This window comes from Camelus dromedarius, chromosome 2 (assembly GCF_036321535.1).
Source record: "Camelus dromedarius isolate mCamDro1 chromosome 2, mCamDro1.pat, whole genome shotgun sequence".
In the NCBI taxonomy this organism is placed as follows: Eukaryota; Metazoa; Chordata; class Mammalia; order Artiodactyla; family Camelidae; genus Camelus; species Camelus dromedarius.
Window position 1 is genome coordinate 120,028,694 of NC_087437.1, and position 19,608 is coordinate 120,048,301.

Consider the following 19,608-nt stretch of genomic DNA (forward strand, 5'->3'; position numbering starts at 1 on the left):
CCAAATGTGAGTGGCTCAGGGCCACAAGCCTGGAGGTGATCTCTGTTGGTGCTTCCAGCCCTCTCTCTTTTCAGAGACCAGATGTGGGGTGCAGGGCCTGGGCCTCACCTGCCTTGACTTGTACCCGGCTCTCAGGTGACTGCACACCCCCAGGTCTTCCTGGTCCCAGGCCCCTGATGCCTCACACACTTGATGGGAACCAGGTGACAGCTTCAGCCCAAGGTGGGGACTAGGGTGAGGCCAGTGAGGCCAGGGCAGGTGCTTGGGGCCCATGTTCAATTTAATGTTCTGCTGTCCCTGTCTTAAAATTCTTAACAACTTCTGAACATGGGAACTTGCATTTCCGCTTTGCCCAGGCCCTGCACGTATATGTAGCTGGTCTGCATCACTGAGGTTTTGGCGTCCCCTCCAACTTTCCACTCGTCAGTGGCTCACTGGCCTCCTCCAAGCCCGGGCGCTGCTACAACCTTCTCTCCAGAAAACACAGTTCTGCAGGGCCACACAGGCCGCCTGTGGCTTCATGGTGTTTGTGGAGCCCTGAAGACTTAGCAGGGATGTCCTCCTGGGCTGCTCAAGACTGAACCTCCCCCAGGTAGCCTCCAGCCCTACTTCCTGTCCTGCGTCTGCTTCACACCAGGGCAGCACGGTGGGGCAGCCCTTCTCCCAGCTGTGTACGGGCTCCACGCAGCCATCCTCCCATGCAGGAGGAATGTTTCTGCAAAGATGAACAGCCAGTCGGCCAAGCCCAGGGCCTCTGCACTAGGGAAGGCATTACCCGTCCCTTAAGGTCTTGGAAGGCAAGGCCACCAGAGGGACCCGAGGGGATACCGCAACACAGTCTTTGAAAGTTCACCTTGAAATACAGACCACACTTTACGTGTCTCTGTGAATGAAAAATAAAGCAACCCATATCAGTAAACAGAGAATGCTGAAACCATCAAATCATCAGCTGCTGCCGCCAACCCCCAGTGAAGACAAGCCTGCAGCCCGACCTCTGCAGCCTGAGGGGGATCAGAATGTGAAAGGACAAGATACTGGCTAGGTGCTTCTCAAAAGATTTAAATGAGCCCAAACGTTTGCTTCTTCCCACACACAGAAAAGCACTAAATTCTTTGAGATGTCTGGTTTTCTTTAACAGTAATCTTTAATGTTCTGACTACAGGCTCTTTGTTGTAAAACTCCAATAATAGCCTGGGTCCTCCCGTACCTCTTTGGAGCAATCCTTCAGAGCGATCTGGGAGGCTGTCATCCTGGGCTCCAGGGATTCAAGTCTCAGAAATGTCTGCAGAATAAAACATAAATCTCAGCTTCTAGGCTGCACATTTATTTCAGTCTACACTCCCTAAAGGAGGCTACTTCACCTGCATACGGGGCTTCTGTGGGTCACCTGGAGACAGGCATACTGAGGGCAGGGCACCGGACCAGAGGCCAGCCTGCAGTGGTGACAAGAGCTCACAACCCGGGCCTAAGCACCTGGGGTCAGGCAGGTGCTGGGCACCTGTGCCATGCTTGGGGTGCACGTGTGCACTCTTCGCGACCCCGGCCTGCGCCCCAGGGAAGAAGGCAAGGGGCGGCCGCGGGCTTGTGTACAAAGGGGCGCCGCGCCCGGCAGGGGCCTGGGCCCCGGATGCCCGCGCAGCCCGGCCTCCGAGGGCCGCCCCCGGCTGGCCAGGCCCGGCTGTGCGGGGGCGCACGAAGAGGGGCCAGCGGCTCCTCGCGCGGATGGTACAGCTCAGCCCCCCCCCGCCGGACCGTGGCGGATGGTTTCGCCCACCCGAGCCTGCTCCAAACCCCTCTGCCGCCGCTGAGAAGCGAGCGGAGGAGGCGTGACCTGAGCGCGCCACGCCCCCTGCTGCCAAGTCCTGAGGCGCGATCGCGCCCCGGCGCGGCGGCTGAGGGCGGGGCCTGACTCGGGCGCAAGGCGGGGGCGGGGCCGGGTCGGCCGCAGCCCGCCCCCGGCTCACTCTCCGCCCTCCGCGTGCAGGCCCCGCCCCCAGCCGCCGCGGCGCAGGGACGGGGCGGGGCCCGGGCCAGGCAGGCCCCGCCCCCTCCGTGAATATTGATGCAGCGCGCGTCGGCGTCGCCCTCCTCCCATTGAGCGAGGCTGTGTCGCGTGGCCCAGCGTCGGCGTGACGGTTGGACGCGGGCGCGGCACTGCGGGTCCCGATTGCTGCAGCCGCTTGTCAGTGTGATGAAGATTGGCACCCAGGTAAGCTGTCACTCAACCGCTCCGCCGCCGCCGCCGCTCCGCCGCCCCGTCCCTATCAATCACGCCGGCCCGCAGGCGCCGCGGCCACCGCCCCGCCGCCGCCGCCCGGGTCTCCGCGGGCCGCCGCCGCCTGGGAGGGCCGCGCCGGACCCGCCGCCCGGGGCAGGGGGCGGGGAGGGGGCGCGAGTGGGGGAGGGGAGCCGAGGCGGCGGGGAGGGGCGCCGTCCGCCGGGCCGGCGCGGGGGCGCGCCCCGTTTGTTTTTCAGTGTGGGTTTAGGGACGCGGAAATTTCTGGAAGGCGCCGCCGCCGCCGTCGCCGCGCGGGGCCCGCTGCGAGGAGCGCGCGCCTAACTGTCCCTCTCGGAGTGCGGCGCGCGCCCCTGGCGGGCGGGGTCGCGGGGGCGCGCGGCGGGGGCGGGGCCGGGCTGAGGGGCGCGGGGGCGCGCGGCGGGGGCGGGGCCGGCGGCGCGGGGGCGGGGCCCGGTTCGCGGGCGGCGGGCGCGGAGCTCCGCGGGGCGGGTGGCGGGGCGACCATGCACCTCTCAGGCTGCGAGGGTCCCGCTTTCCCGGCGCGGCCAGCGGGGTTGGGGGTCGGGGGTCCGGGAGGGGACGGGGTGTGCTTGCCTTCTGCCCGAGGGCCGGGGTGCCGGGTTTCTGGAATTCGTTACGAATGCGCCGCGAATAATAAACGGCTAATTTGAACTCGATGACTGGACGTGTTGGGCACGGGCCGGCCGCTCTCTGGAATTCACATTCCTTTAGAAAGAAATCGTGACTCACTTCAGAAAAATCAGGAAGAGTTGAGTCTGCTTTATTTCAGCGCAGTGGCTGTTGAAATGTCCTGTTTTATTGGTGGCTCTGAGGCTTAGCCATTTAGGTTCTCCTTTGTGCTGTGTGACTCCCCACCTGCGTCTGACCTGTGCTGCGGGAACCAGGGTCCGAGGGGCTGGGAGCAGAATTAAGATGCTTGGTTGCGGCAGGCGGAGGATACCTGTGCGCAGGAAAATGTGCGTTTGGTAAATTTGATCGCGTGCTGGCAACCATCCAGATATAATTGCCGTATGAAACGGGCTATAATTAATAACTTAGAGCCTAAGACTCAGCTTCACTGTTTTTTTCTTAGGAAGTGAGTACTTGCCACTTCAGGGTAAACGAAACCTTCAACTTTTGTTGGGTATAAATATGATTTTTTTCCTGACATATTGAAAAATGACGTATTTATATAACACATAGCATTTTGTATAACACATTGTAAGTGTCATGTGGAACAGTGGAGGTGAGATGTGGCCATTCTGCTAGTACAGGTATTGGTGATGCTCCCAATCCAATTGTACGTTGACTGGAAGATGGCAGACTGACGCAGATCTGCCTTTCATCACATTTTTTTTTTTTTTTTTTTTTTAGTTTACAGAGAGTGGATACTTCTGTTACAATATTTGGTTGAATCTACGATGTACCATTGTGTAATACTGACTGACACGGTGCTTTCTGAATGCACCAGTGGAAGGACTTACTACTTCAGAGATTTAAAAGTGGGAATTAGAATGGATGAAATATAGTTGGTGAAATATGACTTAAAAGATTAACATTCTGTGCTGATGATTTCAGTTTCAGCCGGTTGCATGGTTAATGGTAGTGGATTCCAACGCATTTGTTGGGTTCGTGTCCCCAAGGGTACATACATTTACACTCTTGTATCTCTGTTGTAACTTCAGAAAAGTACTACTTAAGAATAGTGAAAGGAACTGTGTAAATAGTAACGGTCTAGTTATAACTGTCACTTTTGTTGCAGACTAATTGAAACTGTTTAAAAGAAAACCTTGAAACCACTAGAGTGAAGCAAAGCGTCTGCCCTGGGCGTTTCCCTGTGCTCTCCTGGCCTCCAGACTCCTCACTGCAGCTGTTTTAGAAAAAGTAAAATAGGATCAAGAAGAGAACCTGTTATACTCAACTTTCGTTATCAAAATATTGAACCAAATTGGTGATAAGTTTCCTTAAATGCCACCTTATTGGCTCCCTTAGTAACAGACTGAACACAGGCTCAGCCATCTCTTTCTGGGTGCTGATGGGTGTCACTGACAGTGTGCGATTGCTGTGGTAGTGCTGTGAAGACACCTGTGGCTTCTGTTGGTGAAGAAGTCACAGCTGCCATTAACACTCCGGGATTTCGTGTCTGCCTTCATAGTTGAATGAGTGCTGAATGTCAGCCAGCTGTTATTGCAAATAACGATGTGATTTTTATTTCTTATTCAGGTTCACAGAGAGCAAGTTAAGAACCTCTGCACTAGGACTCAGTTTACTCTCAGCCCATCCCTTAGTAGGAATATATATGTGCCTCTTTTTTCCTTCCTCAAATAGTTGCTGATAGCAAAGGTGATGAGGAAATAAAACCAGTGCAGATAAGGGAGCTCAGAGCTTGCGGTCTGGTGTATAGCGGGGTGAGGCTGCGTGGGGATGCTGTTGACCCCAGTGTGACGACTCGCGGCTGTGATGGTTCTGTCTTGTACACGCTGTTTAGGAAGACATAGGAAGGGAAATACAGTGTAGAAGAGGTTCCATTTGGAAATTGTTAGAATCTACATTCAAGGGCCTAGAGGCATGGTCACTTGGTTGGAGAGGCCTGGCTGCACAGGCTTCAGGGAGGCCACACCAGCCAAGCTGCCCTGCAAGCAGCGGGAGGGGGTACCTCGGCCTGAGCCGCTCCTGGAGTCAAGGTGGCAGTCCCACCCGCCAAGTCACTTTCTGGCAGGTTCACTCACAGAGGGCCGAGTGCTGGTGCGGCAAACATGCTGTCCAGTGGGGGCTTCAGACCCCGCTGAGGAAGCATCATGGTTCTGAGGATGCCCCTGGGGGACCCGGGAGGGGACAGAGCAGCTGCCCGACTCCATCTAGGATTCCTTGGGGAAAAGGTCCTCAGGATTTGTCAAAATCCTGAAAAGTCCTGCTCTCTCAGGTTGCAAGACTGAGGGCCTGTGTGTAAGTAAAACTGTTGCAGCCACTTTATTGCCTCGAGTCTTTCTTGAAGTGACAGGAGGTGCTCGCCCTGCAGGTCCAGACACCAGACCTTGCCCTCCCTCCCCAGCTGATCCATGTGGACTTGTGGGGAGATTATTTCTGCTCAGGGTGACGCCCCACCCCAGTCCCCCAAAAGGTGCACGTTACTTGGTGCAGCCTCTGGCCCTGCAGAGCCTCATGGGGTGAGGCCGGGGTGCCTTGTAGGAAATTCAGCTTTCACTGTTTGCGTCGTCAGGCCCCAGGGTGGCAGGGAGCAGGCTGGCTCCAGGGCCAGGGGTTTGGGGTCACACCGGAAGAAGGAAAAAAGGGATGCAGGGGCCACCCCAGTGCGGGGCCCTGGGTGGATGGACCCACGGCGTGGGCCGCGCCAGGATCCACTGCCCTCCTGCTCTGCCCACCGCATCCTTGGCCTGTTTTCCCAGTGCACCCCGGGGAGAGAGGGACAAAGCTCTTTCCTTTTGTGTCTCCTGGGGGCTGACCTGTGGGCCAGGGGCTCCGGGTCCCCCTTTCAGCAGGGTCTGCAGTGCGGTGGGGTCACTCAGAGGGGCCAGAGATTGGGAGGAACTGTGATCGCAGTTTCCTGAACAGTCTGATCAGACTTGAAAAAACCCTGCCTTAATGAGAGCTTGGTAAGCCCTCAATACATGTCACACGTCGTCTGAGACGTTTTATCAGGGCTTGTATTTTTGTTGAATTAAAGTCAGGAGTTTAACTTTGCATTATTCTAAATTCAGTTATGTGTTTATGTATACATTTTTGGAAAAAAAAAAAACGAACATTTATTTCAGCAGAGTTTATTGCCGCGTAAAACACCCCTGTGGTCCCCTGGGCAGGGTCCCGAGCTGTGGCCCCGCTGGCATTTGGGGCTGGGCGCCTCGTGCTGTGGAGACTGTCCTGTGCGCTGTAGGATTCAGCAACGTTCCTGGTCCCTCCCTGCTAGGTGCCAGTGGGACCCCACCCCCAGTTGTAACAACCGAACTGTGTTCAGATGTTGCCAAAAGTTCCCCGGGGGACAGAAATCCCCCAGGTTGTGAAGTACTGATCCAGGACAGCATTTCCCACAACGCGTCATGTGGAACCTACCTTAGTGGGAAATGCATGCATTTTTACATAAAATTCAATTAAGCTGTTTGGTGTCAGTGTTACCACATGTGTTTTCATGTATTTACATAATCCACGTTTCTCATTTTAAACACTTACCTCAGGTCTCACGCGGTTTGGTGGTTCTGGGGTGTGTGTGTATCTGCGTGTGTGTGGTTGTGTGTGTGTGCATGTATGTGCGTGTGCGCATGTATGTGTGAATGTGTTTGTGTCTGCGTGTATGTGCGTATATGTGCGTGCGTGTGTGCGCATGTGTGTGTGTATATGTGTGTGTACACGCGTGCGTGCTTTACGGCCTGACCTAATGTTGCAGACCCCTTGGAGCACTTAGGCGCTGATATTTTGTGTGTTTATTTGATCATCTCGGGCCTTGGGCCTCGGGCCTCCCAAGTGCCAGCCAGGGCAGGTCGGGGTAGTGCTGCCAGGCCCGTTTCTGCAGTGCTCCCTCCTTCCCCAGGGAGAAAGATGTCCCGTGGGAGAGTCCTTACCTTGAAGGACTGTGCTCCTACTTTTCCTAAGACGTGTCCACTGCCCTTTAGCAGCAAGTGTATGATGAAAGTTTTGAATGTCAGTGTTTAATGTTGCCAGTGATAGTCATGGTCTTAAAAACAAAGCTGTGATGTGAATTTTAAATTCTGCCAGCTGTGATAGACCAGCCCATTACTAAAATGGATTCTGAGACCATTAAACAACTTTGTTGTTAGAATTTTGCTGTGTCTCTGGTGGACACGTACGGACCTTTGGCTCAGAAATATGTTTTGGGGATAGATTTTGTTTACCAGGATTTAACGTCTGTGATTTTATTTGAACGTTAAACTTCAAGTGGTACTTCCCCAAACCTTGTTTGAAAAGTAAAGTGAGTTCTGGACAGATGTATTCCTCAGAATGAGTTACTGACCGAGCACCTCCCCTGGATGGGACAGGAAGCCAGGAGACGGGACAGGCAGGCAGGTGGCTGGTGTTTCCAGGCTGCAGTCACCTAAGCCTTCCTACATGCAGAACGACAATTTACTGAGCCTTAGTGCTGAACAGTTAGTGTCCTGCAAGGTGTCTTGGAAAAGATCTCTTTTTTTGAATATAGAATTTTGACAGTTGGATTCCTTGACAGCTTTCTTAGTTTTATTAACATTCAGGTTTAGTTTAGAAAAGGATCATCAATTAAATGTTCTGGGAAAGATTAGTAATTCTGCTCAAAAATCTAGAGAGAGAGTTTGCCCTGTCTCGTGACTTGCTGTTGTCCTGAGTCCTCTTCTGACTTCATAGCTGCCTCTCACAGCCACTAAAACTGACATTGCCTGAGTTTCCTGCGTTTCTCTGCTCGTGGACTTGGGCTCAGTAGCTAAAGCACCTTTGAGAGCGGCTGGGAGCCGCCTTGGCTGGGGCGCGGGGCAGCCCGAGAGGGAGGGGCTGCCGGGGCTCCGCACGTGCGCAGGGAGTGAAAGCTGAGCTGGAGGGTGCCTGTCAGTGCGGCTGTGTCTTCCAAGTGCAACAGGTCTCCTTGGACAGCTGGCCATCAGGCCCGGGTCCCACTGTGGCCAGTTTTCCTCCAGCCCAGGAGCCTTACACGATAGCTTTCAAAGGAAAAGGCAGATGTCGGAGAGACGGTGCGGCCACGAAGCCACACATGTTTCCCAGCGGGCCCTTTACAGACCTGGTGCCCCCAGCTCTCAACTTGAAACTCCGTTGGTCTGGATCCGAGTGGAATCAGATGGCGTAACTGCTGGGGGACCGTGAATGATGAGGGGGGAGGTGGGACATTTTCCCTCCCCGGGCTCTTAACGTCATGATGACTCGTATGTAGTGTCCTCTGTGTAAAAACTGAGCCTGGGAAAGTAGCTCTTAGGTTGTAATCAGGATCTTAAAGGAACCCATGTGAATAAATGCTAGAAACATAAGCCTAGGAATTTCCGCCCCAGTGAGTAGTTCCCATTGCCTCCGAGCCCTTTTGTTTTTCTCTGTTGTTGGCATCTGAGCACTGGGAACCCCTGCCTCCCTGACTGAGCCGTGTGTCGTGTTGAATTCTTTTCTGTGGGTGCCCCTACCTTGCCCAGCAGCCCCTGTTCAGAGATCCCAGATGCCAGTGGGACAGCAGGAGGGCCCAGCATCTCTGGGCTGCGGGGCTCCGGGGTCAGGAGCTGGGGAGCAGGCCTGGCCGGGCTGGTCAGTGCCCAGGCTGGGGGCCGGGGAGGGGGCAGGGCTCCGGTCAGACCAGACCAGGCCGCCCTCACTGGTCTTTGCTCATCAGGGCTTCTTTTTTTTTCTTTCTAGAATCCCTGCTTTTTCTCTTTCTTTCTTTCTTTCTTTCTTTCTTTCTTTCTTTCTTTCTTTCTTTCTTTCTCTTTCTTTATTTCTTTCTCTCTTTCTCTTCTTTCTTTCTCTCTTTTTCTTTCTTTCTCTCTTTCTTTCTCTTTCTTTCTTTCTTTTCTTTCTCTCTCTCTTTCTCTCTCTTTCTCTCTCTCTTTCTTTCTCTCTTTCTTTCTCTCTCTTTCTTTTTCTTTCTTTCTTTCTTTCTTTCTTTCTTTCTTTCTTTCTTTCTCTTTCTCTTTCTTTCTCTCTTTCTTTCTTTCTCTTTCTTTCTTTTCTTTCTTTCTCTCTTTCTCTCTCTCTCTTTCTTTCTTTCTTTCTGTCTGTCTGTCTTCCGGTCTCTCAGCATTTCTTGTGTAAAAGGCATCAGAACAGGAGATGGAATAATCCTCAACTCTTTCTGAGTGCTTTTCTGGGACTTGTTTCTTGTGGACCTTTCGACTGGACTGGATCGTGTTTAGTTAACTAGCCTGAGGGTGTACTTTACCTGCTATTTATTTAAATGTTGATTTTCCAGTTTCAATTTTAATGTCAGTTCAGTATTCCCTAAGTCTATAAGCTATAACTGTTTTAAACTTTAAAAATCTCTCCATCTTTATGTATGTTGTTTTTCTTGTTTTTTTAAAAAAAATTGTTCTATGCAAATTGTGTTCCAAGTGGAGAATTCAGTTATTGAGTTTGTTTGCATGAGTGGAGTACATATTATGGACTATTCCTAGGATTTCTGCCTTCAAAGCTTAAAGAAATGCTTTTCTATGGTGTTTTTTTCATATAATAGATAATACTGAAAGTAGCGATTATAGTGCGGACAAAACATTTAAGGCTTTTTCTCTTTGTAGCTGTATTCTTGATAGCATGGCATTAAAATAATCTGAATTCTTCTCTAGACTAGTCAAAATAATCAGATGTTCAAAACCAGTTACTACAAGATGCTTTGCTCAGTTTGGTGTGGCCCCATTGAAGGGGACCTCGTTTCTAGTTCGGTGCTGATGCACAAATGTGTGTGGGTGTGTGTTCGGTGTCATCAGGTTACACAGCACCCCCTGGGGATGGAGCATTACGGCCGGGTGAACCCCCTAGACAATAAGTTTAACCTTTAAGTGCCCTGAAATTCATCTGAAAGGTTTAATAAAATGTCCTAAAACGATCCTAGATGTGTTTGCCCTCCCAGATTGTGCGCTCTCTGCCAGCACTACGCCTGTAAAGGCAGGTCAGTCGCAGTGCCTGCTGCGAGAGAACTCAGTTCACATGTGAATTAGAAAGAACACAAGTTCACATTTCATCAGTGGAACAAGGATTGTTCTGGAAGTGGATTGGGCTCTAGGTGTTAGCGTTGACTGTAGGCCATGAAGGTAACCAGTAGGAGACTGAGGACAGGACACGTGACTCCTGGGTGCCTGGGGGAAAGCGAAGCAAAGACGGACTTCGTCATTTCAACAAAAGGGAGGTCAGGAGAAAGAAGGAAACAAGGACGCCTGGTTGGTGTGTTTAAGAACCGATGACTAACGTCAGATGGCGTGAGCGAGCCCAGAGCTGAGAACTAGACTCAAGGTGAGAAGTGTCTGAGGAGCACGTCCTCCTGCTCAAAGGTGTAGTTAGTAACCATAAGCTAATGCATCTGTAATGTGGAGAAATATGGAGACTGATCAAAATAGAAGCTGACAGTTCTACACAGATGGGAGACTAATGTGACTCTTAGCAAGACGCAAACCAAGTAGATCAAAAGAAGAAAGGATGTGGAAGGGTTCTCACCTGGCCCTGCTGGCATTCGGGGCCAGATGGTTCTTTTTCAGGGGGCGTCCTGTGCACTGTAAGATGTCTAGCAGTGTCCCTGGCCTCTGCTCACTACGTGCCAGTATCACAGAACCCCCTCCCTCACTGTGACAACCAGAAGTGTGTCTGGACGTTGTCAAATGTATCCTGGGGGCCAAAATCACTTCTGGTTGAGAACCACTGACATAGAGGTTTTAAATAATATTGCTAATGGATATGTACAGAAATGCGTGCACAACAAACAAAACAGATTCTCCTCAATTACATGGAGTGTTGAACAAAACTGGCCACATATTAGGCCACAAAGAAAGTAAGGTTTCAAAAAGTAGGTACTATAGACCAGATTCTCAGACCGCAGGGCAGCCTGGCTAGAGCCTCAGAGAGAAAGGAGAGCTAGAAGTACCTGCCTGAGCGTGTTAAGACCCCCTTCTTTGTATCTCTTGGGTTAGAGAGGAGATCGTTAACTACTTTGAGGCTCTCTGTTAATGAGTGACAGGACTACACAGCACAACCTGCAGGGTGGGGCAAAAGCAGCTCTCACAAGAAAGGAGGTGTGTGGCCTTAAATGCATTTATTAGAGAACAAGAAAAATAAGTGAATTAAGTTTTCAACTCAAGAAATGAGGAAAATAAAATTAAGGCAAATCTGTTTTTGCTTCCTGCAAATCTGATTAAGAAGAAACGAGAACACAGTATTTAAAAAGGGAGGTGACTACAGATGTGAAATTTGGCAAATGAGAACATACCAGGTACAGCTTGACGGCAGTTAATGTGAAGCGCTGCGGATGGCTTATGAAGAAGACTTAAGTGACCAGAATTGACCTTGCAGGTAGGAAACTTGTACAGAACAGCAACTTTAGATGAAGTGGAGAAGGTAGTCAAGGTTTACCTTTTTAAAAAGACACTGGGGCGAGTTAGATCAAACTTTCATGGAAGAGCTCATTCCTGTGTTGTATAGATTGTAGCAGCCATTCATGAAACAATCATTGTGCTCCTGCTGTGTACCAGACACAGGGAGGGTGCCAGGAATATGATGGTGAACGAACACAGAGCCGGCTCCTGCCTGCCTGGAAGTAGTAACGGCACAAGCTAATCGAAGGCCTGTCCCCATAAATGCAAAGTGACAACTGCAGTGAGGACTGTGGGAAGGAGGCGTGTTTTGCTCTGAGATGTGGGTCAGAGGTCAGGGCAGCCCTTCTAAGGTGGAGCTGCCCGATGGGAACCATCCAGGGGGACAGGAGTGGACAAGGGGACAAGGGTAGGAAGAGCATTCCAGACAGGTGGGGACGGTGAGCTCACGGGCCTTGAGGGGTTGAGGGTGCTGAAGAGCCTGGAAGGGCCCAGTGTGACTGCAGTGCAGACGGGGGTGACCTGGGGTGGGGCGGGAGGAGAACAGGTAAGGATGCAATGGTGCTGAGCAGTCACACTGTGTTAAGATTTATGATCTGTATCTTGTAGGCAGTTGGAGTCCTCTGGAGGGTTTTAAGTGGGTGTGTCATGATCAGACCTAGGTTTCCAGAAGAAACACGCCCATGTCCACAGAGGAACTGGTGGAATAAACTACGCTGAGCCCACAGTGTATGTTTCTCAGTCCGCAGCTGTGGACAGGGGTGAGGGGACTACTGACCTGCTCTGTGGCATCTTTAGGACGTGGTGAGTGGGAAGAGTAAGGCTCAGAACTGTGAACAGAGAGGCATGTGAACATCTGCTTGTGATAAAAAAGCTTAAACCCAGACTAGTTAAAATGGGTTCCTTGTAGGAGAGGAGAGGAGAGAGGAGGGTTATAAATTAGGTTTCTGGACCTACCTTCTATAGTTTTGATTCATGGAACTGTGTAACCGTATGAATGTTTTATATAGTTTTAAATTAAATTAAACCAAATGGTGGGGGGCAGGTGGGAGTACTACCTAAAAATTAAAAGCAAAGGGAATCAGAAGAACCTAACTGGGCATTGAGTTGGTGGCTTAACTGCACAGAGAAGAATTATTTCAAGTGACTTCGAAACAAATTGGATTGTACATCTATTCTAGTGGGATAAATCCTAAGGAGAAAGGAATTACAAAGAAATCTTAAGGTTTTTAGTTTTCATATTGTTAGTAGTAATACTCATTATTTTGAAACTATGTATATACATATGTATAAAATATGACAAGTTGTCATTTTACTGTTATTAGGAACAAGATTTTCAGGGTAAGAAAAAAGATATATAGTGGGGAGGGTACAGCTCAGTGGTAGAGTGTGTGCTTAGCTTGCACGAGGTCCTGGGTTCAATCCCCAGTACCTCCATTAAATAAATAAATAATTAAACAAATCTAAATTACCCCTCCTGCAAAAAAAGAAAAAAAGAAAAACGTTATACAAATACTAATTCAAAGTAGTTAAGTAAATACCCTGTAATCCCAAATTTGAATTGGAAGTATCAGTGTTTACTTGTTTTGAAAAGATTTTTTGAGAAAGTATTTCCAATCACTGTCCATTGAAAAGGCCTAGCCAGAAAGAGAAAGAAAAATACCATGTGAGATCACTCATATGTAGAATCTTAAAAACAAGACAGAACAAAAAAGAACACTAAGAACTCATCTGCAAAACAGAAACAGACTCGCAGACATAGTAAACAATTTTATGGTTACTGGGGAAAGGGGGTGGGAAGGGGTAAATTTGGAAGTTTGAGATTTACATATGTTAGCCACTATATATAAAATAGATTTTAAAAAAGTTTCTTCCGTGTAGCACATGGAACTATGTTCAATATCTTGTAATAACCTTTAATAAAAAAGAATATGAAAACGAGTACACATGACTGGCACATTGTGCTGCACACCAGAAATTGACACGTTGTAACTGACTACGCTTCAATTAAAAAAAGAAAAAGAGAAAGAAAATGCCTGGAGACAGTGACCAGCCAGTGGCAGGAGCACACATAGCACTTAGATTGTGGTCTCTACCTATCATTTTCCATTGTCAGGAATCAAAACCCCCTCCTTGGATGAATGGCACAGACTGAGTTTGGCACAGAAAATGAACAAGATGAGCCTGGAGTATCTCGTTTTACCTGAAAGCAAGGAAGCTTTCCAGACTTCCAGGGTGCGTCAGAAGCTGTAGGAGGTGACTGCAGGATCTTGCATTGGAAAAAGATAGGATAACTTGGAACATCAGAACATGTATAAGTATATAAAAAATGACTTAATTTTTAAATGTTCAAACCCATGAGATCATGGTATGCTAAAACCACCTCCCTGGTCACTATCGGAGAACGCTAGGGAACGGGCATATTACCCTGAAAATGGGTAACCAGAGGGAAGGAAGCAAGCCTTAAGAACGCCCGTCATTTGGGACTGGTAGATACTACTGTGTACAGAACGGTACACTTGCAACTGAGCGTCTCATCAGTTCTCCGACAGCGGGCGAGCACAGGGGACAGAGTCCACCGGGTCAGCGCCGACTCCCTGCCCGGGCAGGAGAGGAGCCCCTTGATGCAGATGTGAGCAGGTCTAGGGGACAGGGTGGGTGTTCTGGGGTATTTGGTCTGGGGAGGGCAGTCCCTCCCAGGTAAGAGCAGGGCGCCCACTCTGCCTCCCCATCCTGCTCTGCCAGGTTTGCTCAGAGAGCCCGGCTGGTGAGAACCACCTCACAGCTGAGAGACGGGCGTGACTGGGGCTCTGTCTTCTTTGTCTGGGCCCCTGCAGGGCCTCTGCTGTGGGTTTTGTTGAGTTCAGCTGTTGGGGACGTGGCAGTGCTGCCTGGTCGCAGTTTGACACCATAGGTGAGCAGCTGCGGCTCTTCCCGACCCTGCGGTTCAGGCCCGGTGGACTCTGAGCAGAGCCGGCAACGGCGGGCCTGGCATTGGGCCTCGTCCCAGAGGATGTGCGTCCATCAGTGCGTGGACAGCAGTGACTCTCCAGCATGGCCAGGAAGGGACTCGTCCACAGAGGGGAGGGTCATATCTTTTCCTTCAGTTTGGCTTTTTTTTTTTTTTAATGAAAGTAGTATAAAGTGTTTTCTTTTCCGTCTTGAATGGCGGCCGACCTTCAGAGATGCGCACAGTGGCTGATGGGGGAGAAGCCCCCATCTCCCGTTGTGCAGCTCTGGGAAAGAAGCCCCGAGACTCAGGAGCCCTGTGCCCCCCTCATTTCCCAGGGGGATCTCGCGGCCCTGGTTGCCTTCCCTGCAAGCTGGAGCTCACAGCTCCGCTGGCCGCGGGGGTGTGGCGTTACCTCTGCCCTCACTGGACACGCTCTGCTTTCTGCAGGCCCTTATCCCGTGTCTCCACGGCCAGAAGGTATAGCTGTGAAGTCAGGGAGTCACTTTCAAAGTCTGCCTGTTGCAGAGACGTTCACTGAGAGAAGTTGGCTTTTTCAGTGTTTGTGTGTATGTACGTGTGTGTGTGCACGCGTGCATGTATATGTGTGTGTATGTGCATGTGCGTGCGTGTGCACGTGGACTGGGGCCTGGATCTCCCCCAGGAAGCCTCTTCTGCTGTTCAGTGACTGTCCGTAGGGCGGTGCTGTGGGCTGGCGGCTCCCTTCTCTACAGGCAGAGATGAGTTCAGACACAGAGCCCAGCTGTGAGCTCTCATCCCAGCAGCCACGTGGTGGTGGCTGGGGGAGAAATGGGAAATGGCCAAGGTCCCCAAGGAGAGGCAGAGGTCAAGGTGCAGAGTGAGTCCTGTGTCCAGAACGTGCCGTGTGCACAGTGAGCCTGGGTATGAGTCTCTCCTTTAGACTCTCGGCGCTTAGACTTCACGTTGGCTGGTACTGGTCGTTGGGGATGCGGCAGGACCGGCCCTCAGCCCTGAAGGACCGTGCACAGGGTGGAAATGAACTGCTGAGGTGCTATGGGCCTGCAGGGAGCCTGTGAGGGCCCCGGGGAGATTCCTGGCCTGGGTGAGGATGCAGTTCCCAAGCTCCCAGCTCAGAGGCCAGCTTTGGGGAGGGCGCTGGGGGGTGTCCCTTTGGCCATCTGCACACCCGCAGTGGGGCCAGGCTGCCGGGACTTGATCTGCAAGGATGGTTTTGGAAGGTGGAGGACGGAGTGGGAGGGTGAGCCTGGAGCTCACGTGGTTCCTCCTGAGATCAGGGTGTAGCGATGATGCCGGGGCGGAGCTGGCGGTCAGTCAAGGCAGAGGCCGTTAGGAGGGGCTCAGCGACAGGTCTGTGGACATGTGGGGCCTCTATCTCAAGAATGGAGTCCCAGGGGGCCGGGAGGGCAACTCTGGTGGTGACTCCACGTGACTCATCTCCCGGCCTGGCGCCCCCTCCCGCGCCCACGCCTCCCTCTCCCTCGACCCTCAGCTGCATTACCACAGCTCTGTTCCCAGCATCAGGGGCGCTACCTAGCTCTGCCCTCGTCCCGTGGGCCGTGCCGGGTCCTTGATCTTCCTCCCCCCGGGAGGTCTCCCGCAGCCTTGTGGCTTTACCTGACTGCCCCGTGTCCTGGGGCTGCTGTGACTATGTCCTAAAAGCAGCGGCTGGATGGAAACCACACAAATGTGTCTCTCACTGCTCTGGTGGCCAGACCTGAAGTCAGGGTGCCGCAGGGCCACACTGCCTCTGAAGGCTCGAGCGAAGGGTCCTTCCTGCCGCTTCCGGCTTCTGGGGCTCCGGCTGTCCCTGGCGTGTGGCACCTCTCCCGTCTCTGCCTCTGGTTCACACAGAGTCACACGGCCGTCCCCTCAGTGCCCCTGAGAGCTGCTTCTCCCGCCCCCACCCCGGTTTTAAGGGCATCCCTCTTGAGAGCTTTAACGTGGTTGTTGTGTCTGTAGAGACCCTGTTTCTCAGTAAGGTCCTGTTTGCGAGGATGGGGATGCCTTGGAGGGCACAGTTGGACCTCTGCACATGCCAGCCACGCACTGATGATTACTGGGTTTGTACCTATGGGCCAGACTCACTTGTTAGCAATTTCCTCGTGGATACTTAAGAAGCGTCTCAAACCTAAAATGTCCCATCTCTTGCTTTCTCCTCCCAGTCTGCAGAAACTGCTCCTCACAGTCTGCTCCGCTTCGGGACATGCGGCTCTGCTCTGCCAGTTGCTCAGGTGGGACCCGTAGACCCTGCCCTGGCCCATGAGAGTGTGACCTGCTCCCGTGTCTCCCTCTCCTCCCCTCCCCTCCCCTCCCCCCTCCCTCCTGCTGTCCCACTGCTGGGCCTCCCCTCTGCGGGTGGCACAGGTGGTCCCCTCTTCCCCAGGTACCCTCACTGCCCTCCCCGCCCCCTAGTCATTCTCTGTCCCTGCCTGATTTCTCTACTCTCATCACCTCTGGACATTTCTCCGTGTGCGTGGTGACAGGTGAATGACAGCATCCTGTCTTTGCATTACATGCAGATGTTAGCTGAGTGCCAAGTGCAGGCACCCTGAGCACACCTTTGTCACTCCTGCCTGAGACTCAGCCTCCCTGGGCTCAGTGTCAGCACATCTGCCCGACTGCACAGCCGTGGGCCGCTCGCTCCCCTGTCATGTCACCTTGCCACCCTGTGTGTCCCCCCCCCCCCCCCGTCCCGTGTGCTGCCTGGCATTCCTCTTGTTTATGGTCCCGGGAAAGCAGGGCCTCGCCTGTTGTTTGCTGCTGCACCCCAGGGCCCAGGACAATGGCCTGCATGCGTAGACATTGCTAGATGTTTGTTGGGGGTGTGAACGAATGAATCCTAACGTCTGGAAGCGCGGTGACACGCCAGGGCCCCGGGCAGCACGGCCGCCCGGCCGCCGGGCGGGTGTGGGGTGCTGCATAGGATTTGGCTGATGACGTGGTGTCGAGGGTGGTTTTTACTCCCCATGTGAAAATACATGTTTTAAGAAGTCCGGTGCTATGTAATCAGGGGACAGCAGTGCTCTGCAGTGATTAACGATGCTTCTCTGCTTTTGTTTTCCCAGACACCACTTGCTTTTGACTCAAGATGATTTGATGTTTTGTAATAAAGCTCATTAACCATGATGGCTACACAGACGTTAAGTATAGACAGCTATCAAGACGGGCAACAAGTGAGCGCTCGCGCCAGTCCCCTCTTCACGCTCAGCGGTGCCCTGTGCATGCCGGCTCCAGTCCCCGTGAGGCTGCGGGTTCAGCGTGAAGTGTCTATGCGGTTATTACGTGTCAGTGCTCAGAAGATGAGCTGTAGAATTGTTCGAGTCATTTCCTAACTGATACTGAGATTGCTGGTAGTTCTGACTCCCCCAAGTCACAGTTTCTCGGGCATTTACCTTTTTCAGGTCAGTGTTAGTGAGTATTGTTGCTTTTAAAGAAAAGCTGGTTGTTGTGGATAACGACAGATGCCCGCGTGGCCTGGCTGCGGACGTGAGCAGGACCCGTGTGGTTGCATGTCCCCAGGTGTGGTGGCACAGCAGCGTATCCGGTGATGTGCAGGGCGCCAGGGCAGTGCTGTCTGCACCTTTCCTGCTCGCCCCTGGGGACGGCGTCTACACAGCTTTCTTCGATAATGCGGTGGCTTCTTAAGTGCCCTCCCACTGCCCCTGAGGCTTGATTTCCCTTGAAGCTGCAGGTGAAGCCCGGGTGTTTTGTGTTCTGTGGCCCAAAGGAGCTGGGGGCCAGGGAGGCACGTGCAGCCTTTCTGGGGACCTGAGGACGTGGGAAGGCTGTGTGCTGGAAGGCTGTGTGCAGGGAAAGGACGGGGCTCGGCTCAGGCCCCTCTGGCTCAGGCCCCTCTGGCTCAGGCCTGGGGCTCGTTTCCATCGCGGGCACTCACCTGCCTTTGCAGGAGGTGGTCACGATGCCCAGCTCCCTGCTCCAGGGTTTAGGGATCAAGGCACCCCCCTCAAGCCCGGGGCAGGGCACCTCCCCCACCCATCACTCCCCGCTTGGTGAGGTCCCGGGGGCATTCATGACCCGAGGCTGTGCCCCCTCTTCCCAACATGTCTCTCCGTGGTGGACAGTTTTGCACTATTCCTGGTATGTTTCCCGTTGCGGCGATTTTGTTTGTTTTTGTTGGCTTTTTAAAAATTCTCGGTGTTTTTTGCTCCCTATCGGTGGGGAGCTCAGTTTCAGCTGCTTTCCTCACCAGGAGGTCCTTTGCTATTCCCAAGTGATTTTGTTTCTAAAATGCAAATCCAGCAGTGTCCCCTCCTGTCCCTGGGCCCTGCCCTGGCTCTGCCTGCCCCACCCCGTGTCCCTCTGCCCTGTGGCCCCAGGCCCCCCCTTCGCTCTGCTTCCTGTCCTGCAGGTCTTTGCCGTCTGCCAGGACTCCCCCCGCCTGGTCACCACTGCAGCCCGCTCCCCGTTTGCCAGCTGCCCCCCCATCTCTGTTCTTCGTAGCAGAGCCCACCTTCCCACAAACTTCTGTGTCCACCCTCCTCCGGCCGGCGCAGCCCCGATGCGGTGGGCGTCCGGTGCGGGGCCAGGCACAGTGGGGGAGAGGCCTTGCTTTCAGGAGCTAAGCCTTTCCCGTGACGTGGAAGCCTCTTTGTGAGCATGATTTTAAGTAAGCATTTAATACTCTGCGGTGTAGACAGGCCACACTGACTTAGCATCCTCCGAGGCTGAACATTTAGGTTTCTCTTTTTTCACAATCAGTTTTTAAAAACCCTGAAGTAAATCTTTTAAGGCTTTTTTTATAGTGCTGTCAGATTTCCCTCCAGAAAGACTGTGTTCGACTTGGCTTTAGTTAGTTGCTTTAGGTTTGTTTTTTTAAGAGAGAAACAACTCCCACGTAGGCTGTCCCACCCCACGGCAGCGGAGTGGCAGTGGCCACCCGCCCTCGGGGCCCTCAGGGCCCAGGCCGAGGCCAGAGCCTGGGCCTGCAGGGCTGCTCCCTTGGCCCCTCCCCCAAGCGTCAGGCGGGGTTCCTGGCAGGGGTGCAGGCTCTCCCAGCATCCGAGGATGAGCCCCCCCACCTCACCCCCAAGTTTCCCCAACAGGCTGCTTCCCTGAGGGGCAGGTGGATCCCAGACAACCCTGTCCTGAGGAAGCCGAGCTTGGGGGCAGTAACCTGCTCAGGGATCATTAGAAGTTTACTGCAGCAATTTTGTTTCATTTGTAAACTGAATTCTTTACGTTTAAGGATTTAAATACTCTCCTCTTAAGTTACAAACAACACAGTTAGTTTAAAGCAATTTAAAAGATCATATCTTTAAGGCTTCCTCTTATGTTTAATACCGTTTCTTTAGACACAGCTGGTCTTTGCTTTCTGGATGTAGTGACTTTTCTTAACATTTGTATAGCTTGCGTATTCCTGAGGTGTAAGGATCGGTGAGGGAGGA

General features: G+C 52.5%; 1 protein-coding gene and 1 long non-coding RNA gene across 8 annotated transcripts in view; one reads left to right on the top strand and one right to left on the bottom strand.

Annotated features, from left to right (window-relative positions):
* Positions 1–1,125: 1,125 nt before the first annotated feature.
* On the bottom strand, positions 1,126–1,644 carry LOC116155696 (uncharacterized). Its single transcript, XR_004139538.2, has 2 exons — positions 1,362–1,644; positions 1,126–1,282 (listed from the first exon to the last, which is right to left on the bottom strand). It is a non-coding gene; the product is annotated as an uncharacterized LOC116155696 (long non-coding RNA).
* A 445-nt stretch (positions 1,645–2,089) lies between these two features.
* Positions 2,090–19,608, top strand: part of PKNOX1 (PBX/knotted 1 homeobox 1) — a 42,009-nt gene continuing 24,490 nt past the window's right edge. Inside the window, exons 1-3 of one of the 7 annotated variants that reach the window (XM_064476365.1) lie at positions 2,131–2,209; positions 16,366–16,434; positions 17,269–17,376. In XM_064476365.1, coding sequence (XP_064332435.1) covers positions 17,326–17,376 — 51 coding nt within the window. In that variant the 5' untranslated portion in view covers positions 2,131–2,209; positions 16,366–16,434; positions 17,269–17,325. Of the gene's footprint in view, positions 2,210–8,869; positions 16,264–16,365; positions 16,435–17,268; positions 17,377–17,439; positions 17,605–19,608 lie in introns of those variants that run through there. The other 6 variants (XM_064476362.1, XM_064476366.1, XM_064476359.1 and 3 more) reach the window with 6 other exon arrangements.